The sequence below is a fragment of the Pempheris klunzingeri genome, chromosome 16 (genome assembly GCF_042242105.1).
Source record: "Pempheris klunzingeri isolate RE-2024b chromosome 16, fPemKlu1.hap1, whole genome shotgun sequence".
Classification (NCBI taxonomy): Eukaryota; Metazoa; Chordata; class Actinopteri; order Acropomatiformes; family Pempheridae; genus Pempheris; species Pempheris klunzingeri.
The window spans coordinates 3,617,611-3,639,053 of record NC_092027.1 but is presented as its reverse complement, the minus strand read 5'-3'; the positions used below and the strand labels follow the sequence as shown (position 1 = coordinate 3,639,053).

The following is a 21,443-nucleotide window of genomic DNA, read 5'->3' as shown; positions in this document are numbered from 1 at the left end:
TTTTGTCAGTCAGTGTGCCAGTGTGGCTACAGCACAGTTAGTGGCGGAGGAAGGTTCACACATGACTTCTTAAACATTTTGCATGCCTTCAGAGATGTTGTCCATGTCCAGTCATGTAGAGCAAAGAGAATCTGAAAGTTTTACCTTCTGTGAAGGCTGGGTTCGGATATTTTTATATGCAGGTTTGGCACTCTGGCAAAGTGAAATGACTGTTGGCTTTTGTATGTGTTCAGCGACCTGTGAAGGACGACCTCCAGTGCTTCAGTTGTGTTTGTGGGTAATCACTGAGAGTGAATGTACATAAACAAGATGAGCACATTTATTTGTATGTTTATATTCCTCAAAAAGACACAACACATGAAGAAACTGAAGTGTTTTGTGTGTAGAGAAGTGGATTCTTAGTCTCTACTTGTGAAACCAGTCTTAGTGATTTCTAGCGAGGGAGGTCAGAATAATCTTTTACACGCAATAATTGAAGAGGAGAGTCAGGAGTTTAGTCAGTAACAGCCCTGATGTTGGTGTCTGTGATGCTCAGGCAGCTGCTTGTGTCAGATTTAACCCTCCTGCGTCATGTAAACCCACACAGGAAGGTCGAATCTCGATTTAAGTGGAAGATCAGCAGTTTTCATCTGAGTTACAGTTGGTTTTGTGATGTGCAAGTGTGCACAGCAAGAATTCACAATGTGTGACAATTTGAATCCCTCAAATAATCAATAAAACCCCAACACGTTCGCAAAGTGCGAATACAAACCTTGATAAATACAAAAGGCTGTTATAATCTGATCACCTCCAAGTTTAGTATAATGCCCTAAATAAGAAAGCTACTTAAATCATGACAGTAAATTGTTAAAATGACCCTAAACTCCTACGACAGACACTAAAACCTCCAAACTACAGCCACACCAGGTCTTATTTGAACTAGTGATAGAAGAGCGGAGTATTCCTTCATCAAGAGAACGTAAAGATGGAAGAATCAGAGTAACGAGCTCTAAGTTGCTGCTGAAAACTAGACGGATCTATTTTAATTATTTTTCTACATTCCACAAAATAGGTTATACTCTCCTTACATGTCTTCTGGTTGACCAGCTGATTGTTGAACAGAAAATGAGTTGTCAGTAGACATTTTATGTAAATCCTAAGTGGTACTAAAAATGTAATAAGCTACAGTACATCAATATTCACCTCTGCCCTGTATCAAAATAATGGATCAATAAATTATTTGGTGCAAATAATGGACTTTGTGTGTCTTTAATCTTTGTTTAAAATACAAATAACTCTTGGACTGTATTTTTTTTATGGTTAAAACCAACAGATGCCACTCAGGTTTAAGACTGCTTGCTACCTGGACAGGTGTGAGTCGGCTGCAGGGTCTAAATGCCTCAATATTCAAAAACATTTGATCAAAACTGTTCACTTTCAATACATTAATATTGCATTTGGACAAGAAACGGCAGCTTTTTCTCTCCTGACACAACTCCAGTAACACTACGACACCATCTCGTAACTCTTATGAAAAGTGTCTTCAATTGGCAGAATATAAATAAATCAATAAATTGATTGCTTGAAGAGGGACCTCTTTTATCCAAATTTTAAATCTGTGTGGAAACAGAACAATTTGCACCATTAAAACACTGAAATGTATAACTTTGATGAAGAATTTGTATTTTTCTGTGTAGATCAATCATATCATACTTGATACACTCAATAAAGTCAGTATTGATACAAATCCGGCGGATGGGATCGGTGCTTCTGTGGCAGCAGCTACAGCATGAGGTATGTAGGTTGAAACAGTCACCCAGCTGTTCTAAAATTACAATAAAACATTCAGACTGTCTTCATATTGTAAAAAGGTATTAAACATATTTGATTGTAGAACAAGTAAAAATCAAAATCAGCAACACAGAGGATTTATATACTTTATATTTAAAAAAGTATCATTTATTTTATTATCAAAAAATGAAAAAGAAATTCACAGTGAACGATGGATCACTCCTCCGCATTAACGAGTCCTGATAGGTTGTAGCTGTGATAACTACTACTCCTACTCTACATTCTAGTCACATTGAAAAGGGTATTTACGCCAAAATACCGTTTCACCTGTGTGGTAAAAATGTACTAAAAAGTGGGATTCAGGAGGAAGTGCAACACTGTCCAAGTCTGCCTTTAACAATAACTAGGAAAAAAAGAACAAGATCTTAAAAATAGCTCTGACACGTAATGATAATTTGGATGAAAGTGAATAATTTTACGTCCCGGAATAAAACTGGATCTCCATCTTACATTGAACATTACATGAAAATTCTGAATTACTGAATAAATTTAAGATTTAGTCATTCGTCCGAGATGTTTGGGACGCTTAACTGGGATTTAAAAACTGTTTGGACGGTGATTAAACTGTGAGGACCCGGTCATTTAATGTAGTTATTGTGGTCGGGCAGAGGCACAGGCAGAATTCATCAGTGTCGTGGTGAGACTCGACCGTTTGAGATGCATCAAAGGACAAACTTTAATCTTAACTACACTTCCATTGATTTACGATGCATCAGAATCACCAGAATATTTCTCTTCAAGTCAATAAATCCAAAAACAAAACCATCGTCCATCTCTCACTACAACAGGCTCCAAAGCTCAATGATTCCTACCGAGGACGAAAATCTAGAAAACGAGTCACACGAGTCCTGAAACTGTTGAGGAGTCGTTTTTAACTTTCAGCTGCAGATTAATTCACATTTAGTGAGTATTTACTGCAGCAGGACTGTGTGGGGGTGTGTAGGACTGACTTAGTGAACCACAATGTGTCCACCACTTGCTGTATTTGAGGAAAACACTGGGGCTCCGTGGCACAGAGGAACAATACCAATCGGGCTTTGGGTGCAGAGTCAAGTAACAATTGATCAATACATCTGAAACAATTCATAAATTAGTTGACAGAAAATCAATCTTAACTATTTTGAAAATCGAATAATTGTTTAACTTTTAAAGCAGATACACAAAAAAGTCTGTTTCCAGCTCCTACGATGTGAGGCCGTGCAGCTTTTCGGTTTTATATCGTGATAAACGAAATATCTTTGTTGACAAAACAAACACAAAACAAAACATTTGGAGGCGTCACGCTGAGCTCCGGGATGTTGAGATACACATTTCATAAACCAAATGAAAGATTGAATAATCAAGAAAATCACTAGAAGATTAATAGAGTCGTTATTTGCCGCCCAAGACATCAATAGATTTGGTGTTTTCATGAGATTCGTTGACAATAAGAAAAACATATTGCTATTGTTATCTTTCTAACATTTAAGGATTATCTTGGTCAGCCTTCTTTATTTGAACCGATAGCTATGTGGAAACTACCCTGTTGCAGACATAAGTCTGAATAAAAATAGTAACTTCCTTTATTAGAAACCTGACAATAGAAATATGTTTGGAGGGACAATATAAAAAGGAAAAATTAAAAAAGTTAATGTTCTCCATTATCACTGCTTCAGCCCAAACGTCTCGCTGACAAACGAGTACAAACCACCACAGCTCACTAATTCAATGCATAAATAGCAACAGCAAGTAAAACATCATCTCAAAATACAGACCACCACTTCCCTCTCATTTACAAAAAAAGCGATTGTAATATAAAAATGTAAACAAACTGGCAGTGAGCTAACGCAACCCTCGCCAGTCACATGTCTGTGAAAACAAAACTCCCCGTCTGGGCTTTGCATCGGCTGCACAAGTCACGTTTTCAGGCACTGGTTTTGCACCTAAAAGACACCAACAAAAGTTCAAGTCAAGGGACGAATATCCCAAGAGAAGTATGTTCAGCTCTGTGTTCAGTGCAGTAAAAAACTCACTTCAACGCTACAACCACCTGGACATCAGACGCACTAGTAGTGTTGCACTGACAAACAGGAAACTGAAGTCCTGAAGGGAGAAAAGATAGCGGAGGCCAACATCAGCCAAAGTCTCTCTGCTAGGAGGAAGAGACAGCCATGTTCTCTGATGATGAAGACGACGAAGGAGGCTTCTAAACCTTGATTTTCCAGAAAAAAGCATGTCCTGATTAAGCGTCTTTCTTTCAAATGCTAGGTTACAATTATTTTATTCAAGTCACAAAAACACTTTGCTTGGCTTTTGTTTGGTAATATGCAATCAAGTGACATGAGCTACTTAAGTTAATAGTCTTCCCGGTCCTCCACCGTTATGAATGACTGTTGTGTATTTTGTAAAATCTTTATATTTTAGTTCTATCAGTAATTTCACAGTTTAAATTTGGAATAAGATTGTTGAGCTTCTTCCTCTTTTTAAACGCCAGCAGGGGAGGATGATCCTTAGAAACACGTGCTTCCGGGAAAATCGGTCCCAAAGTGCAGGCGAGATGTGGAAGTGTAGCGAGACATCAAAGGTCATTCTGAGTCTGACAGGACGATGATCTCATCTGGGTCACACTGGGTGGCCACGTTGACCTGGAAACACAAACAGTGGCACAGTTAGTTGATAGGAAACACAACTTTTGGGTCAACAAGAACATCAAAACTGATTTGCTCCTCTATAAAAAGGCATTATTGGGGTCAAAATCGGTCAAAACAACAGAAATGGAGCCTCACATGAAAGAAAAGATTGTAGTTAATTTGCACCGTTGTACAGTGCTGAACCTCTGTGACTGTGATCATCTTGTTCTGTGGAAATTTCACTTTCATCCTTACAATATAAAAAATGTAATAACTTGCATAAGGATGAGAAATCATACTGTAAAACCATCCTGAGAAATAAGTGCTTTGCTTTACATTCTTCAGCTAAATACTGTAATAAAAGGAGACACAAAGTTGTAACTAGATCATGTCTATAAAATCAAGAGGTACAATTTTATAGAAGTCGCAAACATGAGGTCCCATCTGCACACCTGAACAGTTCTGTCAACCTAGACCTTCTATAGCCCTTATTCACCTTGTTCTTCTTGGGAGGCGGCGTCGACTGTGAGCTGCTGACCATTTCCTGGGTTGGAGTGTCTGCTCGGGCGGACTCCAACTGCTGCGGAGAATTACAGCTTAAAACGCCCATATCCAGAGGGATGTCTACCTCACTGAGGAGGGAACGATGGATGGGTGCAGAGAGACAAGGGAAGTAAAGAGGAAGATTTAAATGAGCTTGGATATAGAATAATTAGAGTCTAAAAACATCTGATATTTGGGGCTGCTGTTTTTGACTATGGAGTCCCAATTAAACAAACCTGAATTCAACTACCTCTGATGGTCTTACTGTGAGCGTGAGCACACTTAGGGACGCTTGCTTAAGCAGTTTAAGGATGCAGAACAAAAGTCTATAATTTGGTGGAAACCAACCACAAATGTAAATTCCTTTTGTACATGTAAAAATAGTTTAACTATTACTTAATAGTTAAATGGCTCTTGAGAATAAGTGTTTGTCTGGCTGGTTGCTGTTCTCACAAGTCCTCTTTGTTTCAGAACAATATTTAATTCAGGACTAAATTCATTTATTTAATTCAGGACTGAACTCTGGATTAATTCAAACCATGTCTGAGAAAGTTTGGGTTAATGCAGTTTAAAAGCTAAACAGGTTTACTTCTCCCTCGCACCAGGAAACCACGAGTCTTGTTTCCACATTGTCTCCATTCTGCTACATCATTTCCACACTCATATTGATATATTCAGTTACAATATTATATTAGTCACATCTATAGTCACTACTATTTCATAATCCCTGACTTTCATGAGCTACTGAAAGTGAAAGTATACTAATAAAGATTTCAACCTACTTTGAGCGTGTTACATATTTTCTCCATGCCGACAAAGCCTCACAATACCTGTCATGGACGATCATGTGCTTTGCATTTCGGGTGTTCCCCGATGCAATGTCCTCCCTCTTCCTCTTCTGGCTCCTTGTAGTTCTGAGATGCGGCGGCGGCGGCGACGTGCCGTTAGTCACTTGCGTGTTGGACGTTTCTACAATGACTGTCGGTGACAGAGGCAAAGACACGCCATTGGCTACTACTGGGAAGACGTCTGTAGTGTCCTCAGCGACTTTGCTGGCGCTCACCAGCACGACTGAAACATGATTGGAGGAATCCACAGGCTCGTCTAATCCTGCAAGGGTACCATTCGACAACGGCCTCTGGTCATCAGTCTGCATGAGCTCTGATTGGCTGGGGCTGTGTCTGGGGGAGGGCACGTCAGACAGCGGGGACATCTGTGAGTGGCTGTCATTAGAAAGAGGGCCGAGCCCACTTGAGACTGGCTCGTCGTCCTCATCTTTCACGCTTCCTTCTTCTCCTGCAGAAACACTTCCTGAGTGCCCGCCCATCTGATCCTCCTTGTTGGTCCCATCACACGCATGTTCGGCCTCATTACCGTCATCTTCCTCGTTCTCATCATCGTCTATAAAAAATAGGAAAATTAGTCTCCGTCAGTCTTGTCTGTGAGCAGCCATTTATCATTATTAAATATGCATTCAGAAATAACATAAATAATAAATAATAATAATAATACTGTCTTAGAGAGAATGACGTGTTGAAACTACGAAGAAAGAAATATCAAAATATACCTCACAGACACGTACTTGACATTTTGGCAGGAAAACCAACACTAGATTTACCATGAAAAGTTTAACATTTTAAGAAATTAGAAAAACCAACAGGGTTTAAATTAATATGTTCGCTCTAACCTGGTCCATTCTGCTGAGTGCTGGCCTGGATCTCTTCCTCTATGTCCGGGTCTGATGATTCATCTTCTTCATCGTCATCCTCCTCCACCTCGTCTTCTTCTTCCTCCACTTCTTCCTCCTGTGCCACTCCATTCACATCATTATTTCCTTCATTCTTTTCGGATTTGTGGCCCTGAGAATCAGAAGCGATGAGGGTCAGACAGGACCAGAGAGCCAGGGAAAGACGAGTGTAGAAAATGAAAAACAGGAATGAAAAAACATTTTCTGGTTCAAGGAAAACAAAATTATGCTGCATTTCAATTTCCTGTTTTCCCGTCCTGATCTGTGGTGGCTGTTTTCTTGCTGGCTGAAGAACCACATCAGTGTTTCATATCATTTAGGGAGGATATTACAGTGGAAACCGCTGATAGTGATGACAGTTATAGTGATCAGCCACTTATAGGGATCAAAATACTTGTGACAGTATCATTCCTACACTGTTCAAATAATTCACGTATAGTAATCAAGTAGTGCACTTACAGCGTTCATTTTGGGTCTTTTTACACATGACAACGTACGCAAAGTCATTTAAAAACTACGGTTTGCTGCCATGATACTTTGTCTTGAGGTAACCTGTCTGCCTGCAGCTGATCACAAAAAGTGCAGATGAGATAAAGAAGCAAAACTTGGGTGTTTTTCAGGCAACCTTGTGTTGTTGACTCAAGCAACAGCTGCTGGTGATGGAGACAAAAAAACACAAATACACATACAGACTGTGTGTGTGTGTGTGTGTGTGTGTGTAACACCTATGGTTGAAGCCATGTGTTGGTGCATGATCATGTAATGAGTAACATAACAGAGGAGCGGTTTGTTTAATCTCTTTATATTCATGTAATGAATGTACATGTCATCATCTGCTTATAGTGATCAATTTGACCTGGACAAGCACGATCACTGTATGCAGTTTCCACTGTATTTTCATTACATTCTTTCTCCCCTCAATGTGTTTTTTCCATCTTTGCGGCATCCGCTTGTTTCTATTTATTTCGGAGTGGAAATCAACTTTTTGTGAGGTAGATAATTCATCATCAAGAAATGTAATAATGCCTTTTATTACTATATCATTAGCACAATGTTGTTGAGAGCTCCGGTGGAAATCTGTGAAGCTGAATAACTCATCACTGACGTTTGGGGAGACTGATATCTTGACAACCGAAGCATTTTATGAAACCTCAATCGAGGAGAATGAAGTTGAGCGGCACAAATGCCTGGGAAGAGTCTTCTTAGCCCTTTGCTATCCACAGGAGATTTATTACATGTCTAAATAAGGTTATTCTTCATCCAGCTATATATGCATGAAGAGACCACTGGGTCAAGGAACTTGTGCCTACCTAAGTTACCCAAACAACTATGTCCCTTCAATGCACAATCAGCGTATTTCTAAGACAGTCTATCCACACGGAGTCTGAGGCTAATTGCAGCTGTCTCATACAACCTTGGTCTGGAGACAAACCTCTGCTCCTTATCTGGGCTGCTGCCCTGAGCAAAACAGCCACCTCTAACAGACAGAGAGTTGAACTGTGCTCCACAGCGTTTCTGCTTTTAGGTTCACAGCTGTGACCCGTCATATAACCTATAGCCAAAATAAGTCCTTTACAGGAGGGATACAGTTGAAAATGTAGACACTATGAACTATTTTGCCATTAAGGCCCTTTAATAAGGTAATGTAATGATTCGACGTCTATAAAATCAGACTCCTACATAAACATGAAACCAAAAGCATGAGAAACACTGAAAGTCGAAGAAGTCTGTGATGATTTTGTATCTTTCCCAGATGCTCTCATACCTCTTTGTCTTTGCTGTCTTTCTCCAGTCGTTTGGTTCTCTCCTGCTCCTCTGTGTCCTCCTGTCTGATTGCATACTTAGTGATGACTTCCTCCAGATGGGACAGAGCCACTTCTCTGTTCGACCGCAGCTTCCGCAGCAGTGAGGGGTTCTGCAGAGCTGGGTCTGCAGCTGCAGAGAGTTGGTGGGGAAAGGAGAGGAGAGAAGAAGTGTGGGAACAGGAGGAACAGATCATGGAAAAAGAACAGAGTGGGAAGACAGCAAGTTGAGAAGAAAAACATTTTAACAGTGGTTTAACATTTCTTTCCCTAATGCTTAATGCACAGGGCACTGAATGTTTTGCCCTTCGAGGTTTGTTTTCTTTTATCCAACCCAGAAAATAAAGGTTTCTTTTGTATTCACTGTATATTTGCTTTGATATCCTGTCATTCAGAAATGTCAGACTGCCACAGCAACCAGCAGACAGGAACTTTCCTCCCTTACCAGGCTTGTAGTGGTCAGTGAGGTGCGAGCCGAAGTTGTACACCAGGTCAAGGTGACGTCTCTCCTGTATGCGGCTCCCAGTCTCTCTGAAAGCCTCCTGGGCAATCTGATTCAGTTGTTTTCTGGTCAGGCCCAGGTTGTAGCGCTCATTGGCACGCAGCACCTGCTGGAGGATGTCTGGGTAATCCGGAGGGTTCCTCTGCACCTCAGGACTGTTGATGAAACGCTCAATCTGACAGGAGGAAAGAGCGTGGGCCACGGGATCAGGAGCATGTCCAATTCTCCAACATAAAAATACAGCAATACTAAATGAAAACATCTCCCTCCACTTTAAGCATATCTGTGGTGTTTTTACATAATTTAAGTTCTTAATGACCGGTAGGTGCTTTTAGAGATTGTTCAGTAGATCGGCTTCACTTTCAGCCCAGAGCAGGTCGCAAAGGGGCCATATTGGCTATAATGTAATCCTTCAGGGCAACTGGACCCATCACAGTATGTACACTAAAGGGGCTTGTTTCAGCCACCGTCAGGCTCCGATTGTTATTTAGTGTTTCACAAACATTATGTTGGATCCAAACTTACCCTTTAATCAACAAAGTCAGCAAAGTAAAATTCAACTGAAACACACAAACTGATCAAGACAGCAACAGACTAGCAACTCCCGAGTGAAATTATAGTTTTTGTCAAAGGAGTCTGGTGGTTATGAATTGCACCATACAACGGTTAAACACAAAGGATCTCACAGCTCCATCTCTGTAGGGATCCTTTTACATAATGCTGTCGGGCACTTTGAGTAACAATCTGAGCCTGTCAGCGGCAACAACAAGCACTTTTAGCAAACACACTTTCGTCTGGTGCAATTGCACCAAAGGTTCACATTACAACCACTGAAAGTTGTTCACTGTTCATGGTCATCTACTGGACCACTTCAAAAAAGTTTTTGTACCCACCAGTCATTTTGAACCCAAAATCTGTATAAAAAATAGGGCCCAGTTTTAAAGACACCTGAGTTATCCTTTAACCACAGTCCATTCCCCAACACCACACACACGGCCATGTCTTTGATTTGCTTTCTTGTATAACTCGGTCTCTATAATTTTTGAGAATTACATCCTGGTCCATTACTTACATTAAATGAAAATTAAATATGTATCTGGCACACTTAAATAACAGCTACTACTACTTGATACACAAGTTTTGCCCAGCTTCTTTCTTCCTGGTACATTTCTAAAACCGTTTACACCAACAACAACCAGCTCACCCTTCTGTTGATCTCAGGATAGCGAGTGCTGGTGTAGGAGATCCTCTGCTCAATGACTCGTCCTGTTAGCGTGTTGCAGCCCTTTAGTTCACACAGCTTTTCATAAATCTTCATCATCTGGAAGAAAAGAGGACAGAAGGAAAAACCTTAAGTATGGTTCTTTTTTACAGCTTTCAGTTCTCAATGTAACCAAATAGACCCCCAAGCTTCACCAAACTGCTGCCTCACCTTGCGTTTGAGCTTATGCTCCTGGATGTATGAGGATTCCTCAGTTTCCAGATCATCTAAACTCAGCTCAGCCTGCTGCATGCGGCTGATCTCGTCATTGTACACTTTCAGTAAGTTCTCCAGGTATGCTATCTGAGAGCAATTGAGAACAGACATGTAGGGTTTAAGCAAACAGTCCTGATTGTTTCCATTAATTTCTTGGTGTCAGTATAAAAGAAAAAAACATGGAGAAGAAAAAAACACTTGCATTTCAGTGTGTATGGAGAGATAAAACACAATTTGATAAGTCCATTTAATGCAAGAGTTAGTTGTGATTGATAAATGGTTTATAGGTTACCACGGTCTCCCACACACACACACAGGTTTACCGCACATATATAAAATAATAATCACTTTAATCAGCAGATTAATTCTTTTGAAGTAATCATCAGCCAAAAACAATACCATTGACACATTGTTGTATTCAACACTGACCTGTTTCCTGGATGCTCTCCTTGCCTTTTTCTCTGCTTCATCTTCCTCTTTTTTACTGCCCTCCGTGCACTCCCACAACCCTGAGGTGGAAGGTTGCTTATCCTCCCCTGCCGGTTTCACCCCATCCTCATCCATCTGAACTGTAGTCTTGTCTGTACTTTTGTGCATAAAAGAGGTAGACTGGAGAGAACCTGATGTTGAGGTACAAGGCCCAGCCTCAACCTTGGTGAAGTTCTGCCTCCTCTTGGCTGCATGCTGCTTGAGCACAGTGCACAGTTCATTGATGTAGACAAAGGTTTTGGAACGGTTGGCCTGAGCGCGAGTCAAACATCGTCCCAAGGTGTTCCTGAACTCTACGGATGACAGGTAGTCCGGAGAGGCCTTGGAATGCTTGGTCTGGAGGAAGGTCAAGACCTCGGGGCAGTCCTGGGTGACGCCTGAGCAGTGACTCACAAACTGGGAGGAAGGAGAGAAAGAAAAACAGAGAGGATGAGAAGGTGAGGTGACAGAGGAAGAAAAAAAAACAACAACAGGAACAAAAACAGCAACAATACATTATGATTCAGGCTTTTACAGTTCAAACCAAGTTTCAATACATTGTCAATATAACAACAACAATAAAAATGACCATCCACTTTGGAAAACAGTCAATGTGTGCACCCTTAGAGTAAGCTCACCTCGGTGAACAAGCTCTGATTCTCTGCCTGCAGAACATGCGTGTCCTTCTTCGCTGAGGCGAACGGTGACTGGGTAATGTGGGTAGCGACAGGCTGCTGAGCTTTGAATGACGAGACCTTTTTGGCTTGAGACTGAGAGGATGAGGTGAATGCAGAGCAGGAGGGTTGAGGACTCTCCTCTTCATCATCATCATCAAGGACTATGATCTTATCCGCCATTGAGGCGGGAGCCACCGCCATCCAAAATGTTGGTTATCTTTTGCTTTCAGAGACTACAAATAGGGAGAATGTAGATCAGAGTAACTGAAGGTACAAGATGTCAAAGAAGCAGAAGGAAGTTGAAATCTTGAGATCAGCCAATATGAAATTTACATTTTTCCAGTGGAACATGAGTGGTGTGGCGGTTGTAATAACTGATGACCCCGTTCATCTCTCAAGTGCTGTTAATATTGGATATTGTATAAATAAAATAAGTCCAAGTTCTTCCCATGCAGAGTAACAGACTAGAAACAGACTAGGTGAGTAGTGGTGAAACAGGGGAGGGTGTGGTTTGAAATGTTCAAACCTTTGGCCCAGATACAATATATTTTCAATACCAATAGATTAATTTAAGGAATATAGACATATTTTCTATCAAACACCACTTTTAATCTGGCAAAAGAAGCATGTCTAAACACACCAAATCGCCCAAGATCTAAAAAAAAATGATGTTTTAAATCAGGAACTATATGATCAAAGAATGTGTAAGTAATGTGTGTAGAGCAATAACGTAAGAAGTCTAACTAGAAAGGCAAAAACGTCCAACAGTCTCTGGTTCGAGGTTTGCAAATATTATATATAATTATATAATTTTTTGATGGTTATCTGAATATTTGGGGGAACTGACTGGCAGAACAAGCTATTTGACGACACCAGCTTGGGCTCTGGGAACTGCCAGTACTCCTCTAACATTTTACGGACCAGATGTTAGATCGATTTGTCCAGAAAGATGTCAACAATTTATTCAAACATGCTTTAAAACTGCTCCTACGGTCATTCATGGGCGAGCAGAGAGGCCATTTAACTGATCTGTGGTTTCAGAAACCAAAAGAAAATCTAGGCTGAGCTGTTACATGACACTGAACAGTGTCGAGGCTTGATGACACAGTATATTTACAGACACAGGCAGATCAGAAAGATCGTTAAGACACATAATGAAACACTCACACAGACATACCTTTTGTTTACGAGCTGTTTGACGGGACAACAGATCAGGATAATGTTCCAGCGCGACGCGTTAACGTTAACAACACAAGTCTTGTTCGAGTTAGCAAGCATTAGCATTAGCTAGCTAGTTAGTTAGCATTGTGACACTTAAGTAAGAAAATAACGAGCCGGAAGAAAAACACGAGCACGGTTTTTTATAACTAGATAACTTGTAGGACAAAAAAATCAACGGTACTGTTCAAAACCGTGTTTTTGATCCCGCGGACTTTTCTGTTTACCAAAACAATGCTCGTCAACTTGGCTATGCTGTCCGATCAGGACCCAAAAAGTACCCGCTAAAGTCATGTGAGCATCAGCGCTCCTGATTGGCTGACGGTGGTGGTTCACGGGCAGTAATCTCGTAAGCCATTGGTTGATTTCCTTCCGTTGAGTGCCATTATTTTAGGGGAGTGTTTTTCATGGAAGAACGAAACATAACAAAAACAAAACATAACATAACATAACATAACATAACATAACATAACAACCTAAAAAACATAACATAACATAACATAACAACCTAAAAAACAAAACATAACATAACATAACATAACATAACATAACATAACATAACATAACATAACACAACATACCATAGCAACAAAACAAAACATAACATCAAAACAAAACATAACATAACATAACATAACACACAACCAAATAAATATTAGTTATACGAAACTAATAATGCAGTTTAATACAAGCATGAATTGATTCATAAATTAATCTATACATTTATAAAACAAGACACTCACCATGTCATTTTATTCTGAAAATGACAGATGAGGTCACATTTTCTCATTTAATTGTTCATTGTTCCTAGTGATGGGAATTTCGGCTCTTTATTAATTTTAAATTATTTAGTTTTACTGGGGTCATGGAGCTCAGGGCTGTAGGTCTTGGTGGCTGTGCTGTTGTCCTAGATGATGCTGTAGACATTGTAGGAGCAGTAGACACACTGGCACCTTCATTAACTGTGCAGGTTGTTTCTGGAGTCTGCCTGATATGAAATTTTAATTTTGCAAAGTCTGCACTCTGCCCTCAAACTATCAATTGTATTAAAATTTGTCCAAATTTTGCTACATTTTCTGTCGCTCATGTCTGTTTGTCTGTCTCTGTCTGTCTGTCTGTTTGTTTTTCTGTGTCTGTCTGTCTGTCTGTCTGTGTCTGTTTGTCTGTCTGTCTGTTTGTTTTTCTGTGTCTGTGTCTGTCTGTGTCTGTCTGTCTGTCTGTCTGTGTCTATGTCTGTGTCTGTCTGTCTGTCTGTCTGTGTCTGTTTTTCTGTGTCTGTCTGTCTGTCTGTGTCTGTTTTTCTGTGTCTGTGTCTGTCTGTCGGTCTGTCTGTGTCTGTCAGTCTGTGTCTTTACATCTCTCTGCTGACCAGAGGCACCACGTCTTAAAGCCCCCGAGGTCAGCAGAGGTGGTCAGCTGTAAAAAAAAAAAACAATTCTGAGTGACTCACACCTGCCTTATATGACAAACCCCTATAAACGGGTTGTTCGCCCACACAAGCAATTCTGTGCAATGGGAGCCGACGTGTGTTCTCACACATGGGTGACGTGGTGACCCACCGGGTGAAGCGAAGCCCGACGGTGCCCCCCAGCTCCGGCAGTGCGGTAACCCTACAGATCTACCAGGGTCCTATTTACAAACTCACATGGGCTGTCACAGCGACATCGTGCATGACGTCACATCCGGGCACGAGTTCCGTCTGATTGTGACGTCGTGCATGACATCACATCTGTAACTGTGGTGGTGCTGCAATACCAAAGAGCCCCACGAGGTGGCGCCCCCCTGTAGCGTCTAGTGATGGGAATTTCGGGTTTTTTTAGAGAGCCGGCTCTTTCGGCTCCCAAGTGGCTCCTCGGATTATTTGTTACTTCAATAAATGTATTACCAAATTATGTGTAAACCCTGTCTCCCCATCGTTACTATAGGCAACGTGAGATCGCTGGTAAACAAGATGGAGGAGCTAACAGCGTTAGCCAGGAGTCAGGTGGAGCACCGGGAGTGTAGTCTGGTGTGCTTTACGGAGACATGGCTGCATCAGGACATTCCCGACGACAATGTTTCCATCGGTGGCTTCCAAACTGTTCGGGCCGACAGGGACTGCACCAGGAGCGGTAAGCGGAAAGGAGGGGGGGCCGTTCTGGTGAACAACAGGTGGTGCAGTCCTGCTCATATTACTATCAAGGAGCGCATCTGCAGCCCGGACATTGAACTGTTTGCTGTTGGTCTTCGTCCATATTATCTTTTCACATGTTGTCATGGTGACTGTTTACATTCCTCCTTCTGCCAACGCAACTTCGGCGTGTGACGTCACACGTACTCCGCCACCAGAGAGGAGAGGACCCTGGACTCTGGACTCACCTGGTTTACTGTTGTGTTTGAAGTTTATTCTTATTCTTTGGGAGCTGTGTGTAACAAAAAGCATTATTATTAAAGGATTATTAAACGAATTCTGATTCTGATTCTGATGAACTAAGCAGTTTCAGGTTATTTTTATAAAAAGGAAACTGGGAACAGTATGTTTTAATAAATGCGTTTATTTCATTAAAAATGCAGATTTCACAATTGATTTACAAATCTTGCAGCAAATTTTGGATTTTCAGCAGATGTGTGTGCTCTAGTAGTACCATTTCCTGTGGGCTGTAAGAGCATCGTTCCTTCCTCCAACATTTGATGAGAGTACAAATCAACAAACACACTTACAACAAAAACGTCACAATAAACATTAATTTAATTATATTCGCTGAATTTACAGAAAATGTGATTCAGTTTGTGGTTTTGGGCTGTTTAGTCTAACATTGATTATATTTCTTTCTTAAATATATACACACACATTTGTCGCTCACTGGCATTACACAATCCCCAGCCCCTTTCCCTAGCCAAGCCTTAAAACAGTCCTTTAAAGCTGGGAGGACCAGCCAAAATGTCTTCACAATGCAGGAATGTCCTCACTACGATGCTTTAAAACCAAAATCTGTGTTCAAAACTATCAACATACACACATGTACACACAACCATGTGCTTCTATGCCTGTGTGGACCTTCATTGACACAACCTTAACCTCAAAACCAAAAATCTTTACTCTCAAACAGCCCTTTGAAGGTCTGGTCTGAGGATCGGCCAAAATGTCCTCACTTTCCAATAATGTCCTCACTCCCAAAGGTCCAAAACTCAACTGTAGACACACACACACACACACACACACACACACACACACACACACACACACAAGGGCTTATCTATGATCCCAAAATATGGGAGCTTTATATGGAGGCATTAACATCTCAAAATTAAAGTTGATAGTTGAACACTTCATATCAGTTTTAGATCTTTTTCCAGTGTTCACAATAAAACACAGTATGTAAACAGTGCGAAGTCAATATTATATAACAGCTTTAAAGTAGCAGACTTAATATTACAGAAATACCACAACACACATGTTTAGACTCAGCAGAAGCCCCTCGCACAAAAGACATGTCTGTTAAAAACAGTGAAAATAACAACTGGCATAGAAGCGAATGAGCTCAAGCAAACTACTCTGTGGATCTAATAAAAAGTTATTCTAAAAGGTAAAACTTTCTACAGATGAATCACTGCACTAGAAAAAAAAACGGCCTGCATGAACAGGAGGAGGATGACCGCTCCTGAAAACACCGTCCAAGACATCAGAAGACATTTTTGTTGGCTCAGTATCACTTCCACAGCTGCTGACGGTGTTCTTCTTTAATTGATTTTCTATAAGTGGAAGAAATGGAATATTATAATATAAAAGGGACAATGACATCACAGGGGTTATAAAATACACATAATGGATATATAGAGATATTATGAATTATAAATGTTGTACATTAGTATTTGAAAAAGTAACATTACCTTGTCTTGTTTATCAGCCTCCTCTGAGCCTAAATACAGTGAAATAAACGAGAAAAATGTTGTGATATCTGTCTTTAAATAGCGCACAGTGTTGAAGGTGCAGCATTCATCCCATACTGAAGTTCTGTCAAATTTATTTAAGTATGTTAACATGTTTTTTAGCTTATTATCTTTAAATGGTGAAACAGTATCAAGCCATCTCGCAGCTTGAAATGATTAAATGGGTGCGTAATATTAATTAGTTGTTATTATTACTGTCCGTATACAAGGCTTTTTTGCAGGATAATTCGCTACCTGAGCCAATGAAGGTCCAAGAGATGAACTTGATTAGACCATAGAGCACGAGCGCTACACCAACCATTGCCATTGAGTCCTCAATGGAGGGAGTACTGAACCCTGAAAAGACAAAAGACAAATTTAAGCCTTACCTGATTCCTATTTAACTGACTTTAACATCCTGGCTGTCATGCTTGATGATGATTATTTTAATTCAAGAATTTAAGAGTTAAGCCAACAGAGCCATCACACGTAGTAGGCGTGTTAGAATGATCATATTTCTGTTTAAATTTGTTTTTAGACAAACATGTTCTTCCATATTACCAATAATATTGAGGGTGACGCTGGCCCGCCGTGTGCCTCCGAGGTGGACAGCCACACAGGTGACCTCCCCTCCCCTGCCCAGGTCCAGGGCAGTTGTGTCAAGCTCCAGCCGGGTGCTCTGGCTATAAGTTCCATCCCAGGCCTGCCTGTGGCCCGTCACGCTGCCTGTTCCCAGAGGCCTGGACTTCCCATCGGCGCCTTTAAACTCCCAGCTCAGGTCCAGGGAGAGAGGGGCAAAGCCAGACGCCTCACAATGGACGGTCAAAGTCTGTCCGGGAACAACGAGGGGCAGAGGGGAGGGGTGGATGGAGAGGGAGGGAGGCTCTGATGGGAAGGAGGTGAGAGTGGAGGTGCAAAGACAAGAGGAAAGACAATAAGACAAAGTTAATAATAATATCTCGATCCCCATGAAAATTTTTACCTTTTAAAACCCACTTGCTCAAAAACAGGTTATGGATGTAAATTGGGGGTTAAAGTAACCCGAAGCCAAACTATAACCCGCTGGCAGGCAGGTGGGTTTTAAGAGGCTACATGTAGGTTTCATACAAAAAGTATGATCTTGTCTCTCACCTACAATCTCAAGCTCCACCGCCACCTGAGCAACAAGGTACGGCAGATACACTGTACAAATATACATCCCAGTGTGACGCACTTTAGCTTCCTGCAGGATCAGGGAAGCGTTTCCCTTCTTGTGCAAACCCTCAAAGTCCAGTGTGGCCCCCTCCTCTTGTGTATCAGCCAAGCGGTCCGTCCTGCCGTCGTAAGCCAGAACCAGTCGTCCGTCACCTCTGAACTGGTAACGCCACTCTACGGCAAATCCCGAATTAGACAGAGGAGAGGAGGGGTCGGCCCAGAAGCCACAATCCAGCAGAACTGGCTCTCCGAGTCTGGACTGCACTGAGACAGTTTTACTGGTCACGCTAAGGATCACTGAGGACACAGACAGTGAGGAGGACAGAGTAAAACTACCACACATGACGAAGATCAGGTAAACTAAACTCACAGAGATCATCATTTTGTGTCATAAATCATTACCGTTGTGCTCTTTGGTTGCTGTGGGGGCACGCATGATACTGGAAAGGACCAGCTGTCCATTAAGGCCCTGAAAGGCAGTCGAGAACCAATCGGCTTGCAGGTACGTGGGGCTCAAGGCGGAGTCTGTGAGCGGAGCGACCCATTTGAGGGAGGAAGGGTGCGGGAAGAAGGGGTTGATCTCACAATGGGGCTTCTCGATAGAGCCTTCGGGGGCGTTTAGAGACCGGTGGCAGAGAGTGGCAGCTGGGTCTGAGGAAAGAGGCGTCAGAAGGGTAACATGTACATTGTCATGGGATCTGACCAGAAGAAAGGTAGCTTGATCCAAAGAGGGAGGCGATGGAGAGATAAATATTAGAAAACTGAAAACTTCTAATTAATGCTCCCTATTCTCTTTTCTGGCTCACTGATGAAGACTCTCTTCCAGCTAAAGAAAGCTTTAAAAGGACAGCTTGTATAAGCACAAATGTACCTAGAAAAATACACATCCTGATCAGTGTGTGATTTTGAGCTAACCGTGTACAAAGTAGACTCTGTCAGGGTTGATGTCGGATGGAGCCTGTTGGGAATCTCCACTGTGACTGTGTGCGTCTGCTCTGATGTAAAGCAGGGACTTTTCCTGGCTTGTAGCTGTGGTTAAACCTCCTCTTCGACCGGCCTTCTCCTGCACAAACCAGCACTCCAGCACTGGACAGCTGCTGCTGCAGGCTGTAGACAACAGATATAACAAAAAATAACAATTAATTAAAAAAAAAAAACAGAGCAACATGAGCATAATAATCGAGTTACAGTATATTCTGACATTACAGCACTCTGTCATTCCCTAATGTTTTGTGTCTAGTATTCGTCTTACATCTATGATAGAACGAATCTACTGTAATTGCACATAACAGGACATGTTGCACTAATTAATGTCATGGAAAACAAGAAATAAAGGAACTATGAGCAGCATTGAGTGTAACATGCTACATAAGGCCTTGCAGGAATTGACCATGACAGATAAAAATAAAAATGAAACAGTTAATCACTTCCACGAACAATATAAGTTGTGTTTCCAGCCATACAGAGTTTTGCTTTCAGTTTATTGTCCTGCTTTTCCATCTTAGTGTTTGGACCAGATCTCTGGTAGCATTAATTTTTCAAGTGAACGCCATTTTGTTTTCTTTTGCTGTATTACTATATTGTATGGATTTTATTTGTCTGAAGTGTATTTACTAACTGAGGTGATGCATTTTCACTGCCACTGGGTGTAACGGCTACGGCCACAAGGGGGCGCTGAGCGCTTCTACACCAAACTCCATTCAGAAATATACCATAAATTACAGTAATCTTCGGTAAAGTGAAATGTATATGATCACTAGGAAATACTTTTGGCAGTCTATTACTTGACTGGACACTACGCATAAATCGGCATACATATCCCTCACGAAGAACAACATATTAATGCATTTAAATTGTTTTCAAGTTGAAGTTGTTTTGCACTGTGATCCTTCACTGACAAATTCAAGCAGACATGTTTTGCTACATTTGGATTTCCCTGAATTACTGATGATTTCAACGTGCACACGAGGTGTCTTAATTAATTAAAACTTTTTTTACCTTGAGTGAAGCAGAAAGCTGCAACCAGGGACAGTTTGTAGATTGTAGAGAAGTCGGTCATGGTTTCAAGTCTTCTCTTTGCTGTCAGGTGCTGCTTTTTGCTCTTAACTGGAGCACAAAGCAGAGTTTGGGCTGTTGGTTTTCCCCTTCAACTCCGGTTTCATTTTAGTTTCACTTTCACGTACAGCGAGCCTGTCAAGGTAACCAGGGGAAACAGCAAATTCCGGTCATAATTTCAAAATAAAGCCACACGCAACAGTAAATTGCCTCAAATTTAAAGTTGAAAATACAAAATTACAGGAAACTCAAACACAAACCATTTAAGAGAACAGGGAGTCTAACATTGACTGTATATATAGGTTTAACTGTGAATTGATAAATTCTCCAGCCGTACAAGTAGATGGCGCCATCTGCAAAGCAATAAACCACCAGGAGTTTGTCTTGGACATGTTCTGCTACTTTTATGTGATTCTTGCTTTGCTTTCTCCGCGCATCCGCAAAAATTATGATAATAAAAAATAGATTAATAGATTAAAAAAAATTGTGCAACCCACATATTTCATAACTGCAGTGAATTATGTGCACATGCACACCTGGTTTGTGTGCAGCATGACTCCTTTAATGAATAATAAATAAATTGGCCATTAGAGGGAAGCAAGTGGACATGAGAGGCTGCAATCTTTCAGCAGCAGAAAGCAGCCTGTAACAGCAGTGGTCAGATGAGGACAAAAACAGAAATAATGAACAGTCTTGAATGAAAAAGACACAAACAACCTTTAATTTTATCTGCCTCTTAGCATGATGAACGACAATCACTCCATCTATCTTTCTTCAGACACTTTTTCATTTCCATAAACTAAAATCTGACAGTTCAGGCAACTTATATGCAGACAGCAACACATGGGCAGCAACTAAATTTTATTCAATACATCAGCACATCAGCCAAATGCATTACTTTCCTTTCTATGGTGCCATTTCTTACAGATTCAAGGCCGATTACAGACAGTGTTTAATATCCACAGTAGAGGAATGTGGGGAAACAAGAAGGACAAGAAGCTTTGCGGCAGTGGCAGAGACAGATGATACAACCTACTTCTCCTCCTGCAGTGCCAAAGTGTGCAAATCATGCCAAACTTCCGTGTCACACCCAAACACAAAAACAAAACCTAACAGACTCATCATGTGATTTCTCAGAAACAGCACAGATGGACTTGCTGTTTCTGCCCAGTAGAGGAGCTCTCACACTGTTCTATGACCTGAAAAAAGTGCCAATCACCAAAACTGCTGAGGTGTTGCGTCCATAGCTGCTGTTTACATCAGGTTTAGTTTCTTCACCTCATACCAGAAATAGGAGCATCAGAGCTTGTCAGAGTCATGAGAAAGTTACTAGAATTGCATTCTGGGGAGGTTCAGTGTGAATAAAAGTAAACAACGTTGTTATCTGCAGAGTTCCCTTTATGCCTTTATAA

At 41.1% G+C, this 21,443-nt stretch overlaps 2 protein-coding genes across 3 annotated transcripts; both read right to left on the bottom strand.

Annotated features, from left to right (window-relative positions):
* Positions 1-1,651: 1,651 nt before the first annotated feature.
* On the bottom strand, positions 1,652-13,143 carry daxx (death-domain associated protein). 2 transcript variants are annotated; one of them, XR_011585529.1, is made up of 12 exons: positions 12,833-13,143; positions 11,617-11,888; positions 10,940-11,395; positions 10,466-10,597; positions 10,238-10,354; positions 8,977-9,208; positions 8,495-8,664; positions 6,670-6,841; positions 5,813-6,383; positions 4,936-5,071; positions 3,843-4,454; positions 1,652-3,752 (listed from the first exon to the last, which is right to left on the bottom strand). XR_011585529.1 is itself a non-coding variant. In XM_070846867.1 (11 exons), the coding sequence occupies exons 2-11, from the start codon at positions 11,854-11,856 to the stop codon at positions 4,395-4,397; spliced, it is 2,286 nt and encodes a 761-aa protein (XP_070702968.1). In that variant the 5' UTR covers positions 11,857-11,888; positions 12,833-13,143; the 3' UTR covers positions 1,652-4,394. The 2 variants fall into 2 exon arrangements, 1 of the variants encoding a protein (XP_070702968.1); XM_070846867.1 differs by having other exon boundaries at positions 1,652-4,454.
* Positions 13,144-15,389: 2,246 nt separating this feature from the next.
* On the bottom strand, positions 15,390-20,143 carry tapbp.1 (TAP binding protein (tapasin), tandem duplicate 1). The gene is made up of 8 exons (XM_070846954.1): positions 19,975-20,143; positions 18,892-19,083; positions 18,379-18,627; positions 17,914-18,273; positions 17,344-17,667; positions 17,038-17,139; positions 16,744-16,772; positions 15,390-16,605 (listed from the first exon to the last, which is right to left on the bottom strand). The coding sequence occupies exons 1-8, from the start codon at positions 20,033-20,035 to the stop codon at positions 16,594-16,596; spliced, it is 1,329 nt and encodes a 442-aa protein (XP_070703055.1). The 5' UTR covers positions 20,036-20,143; the 3' UTR covers positions 15,390-16,593.
* Between the last annotated feature and the right edge of the window lie 1,300 nt (positions 20,144-21,443).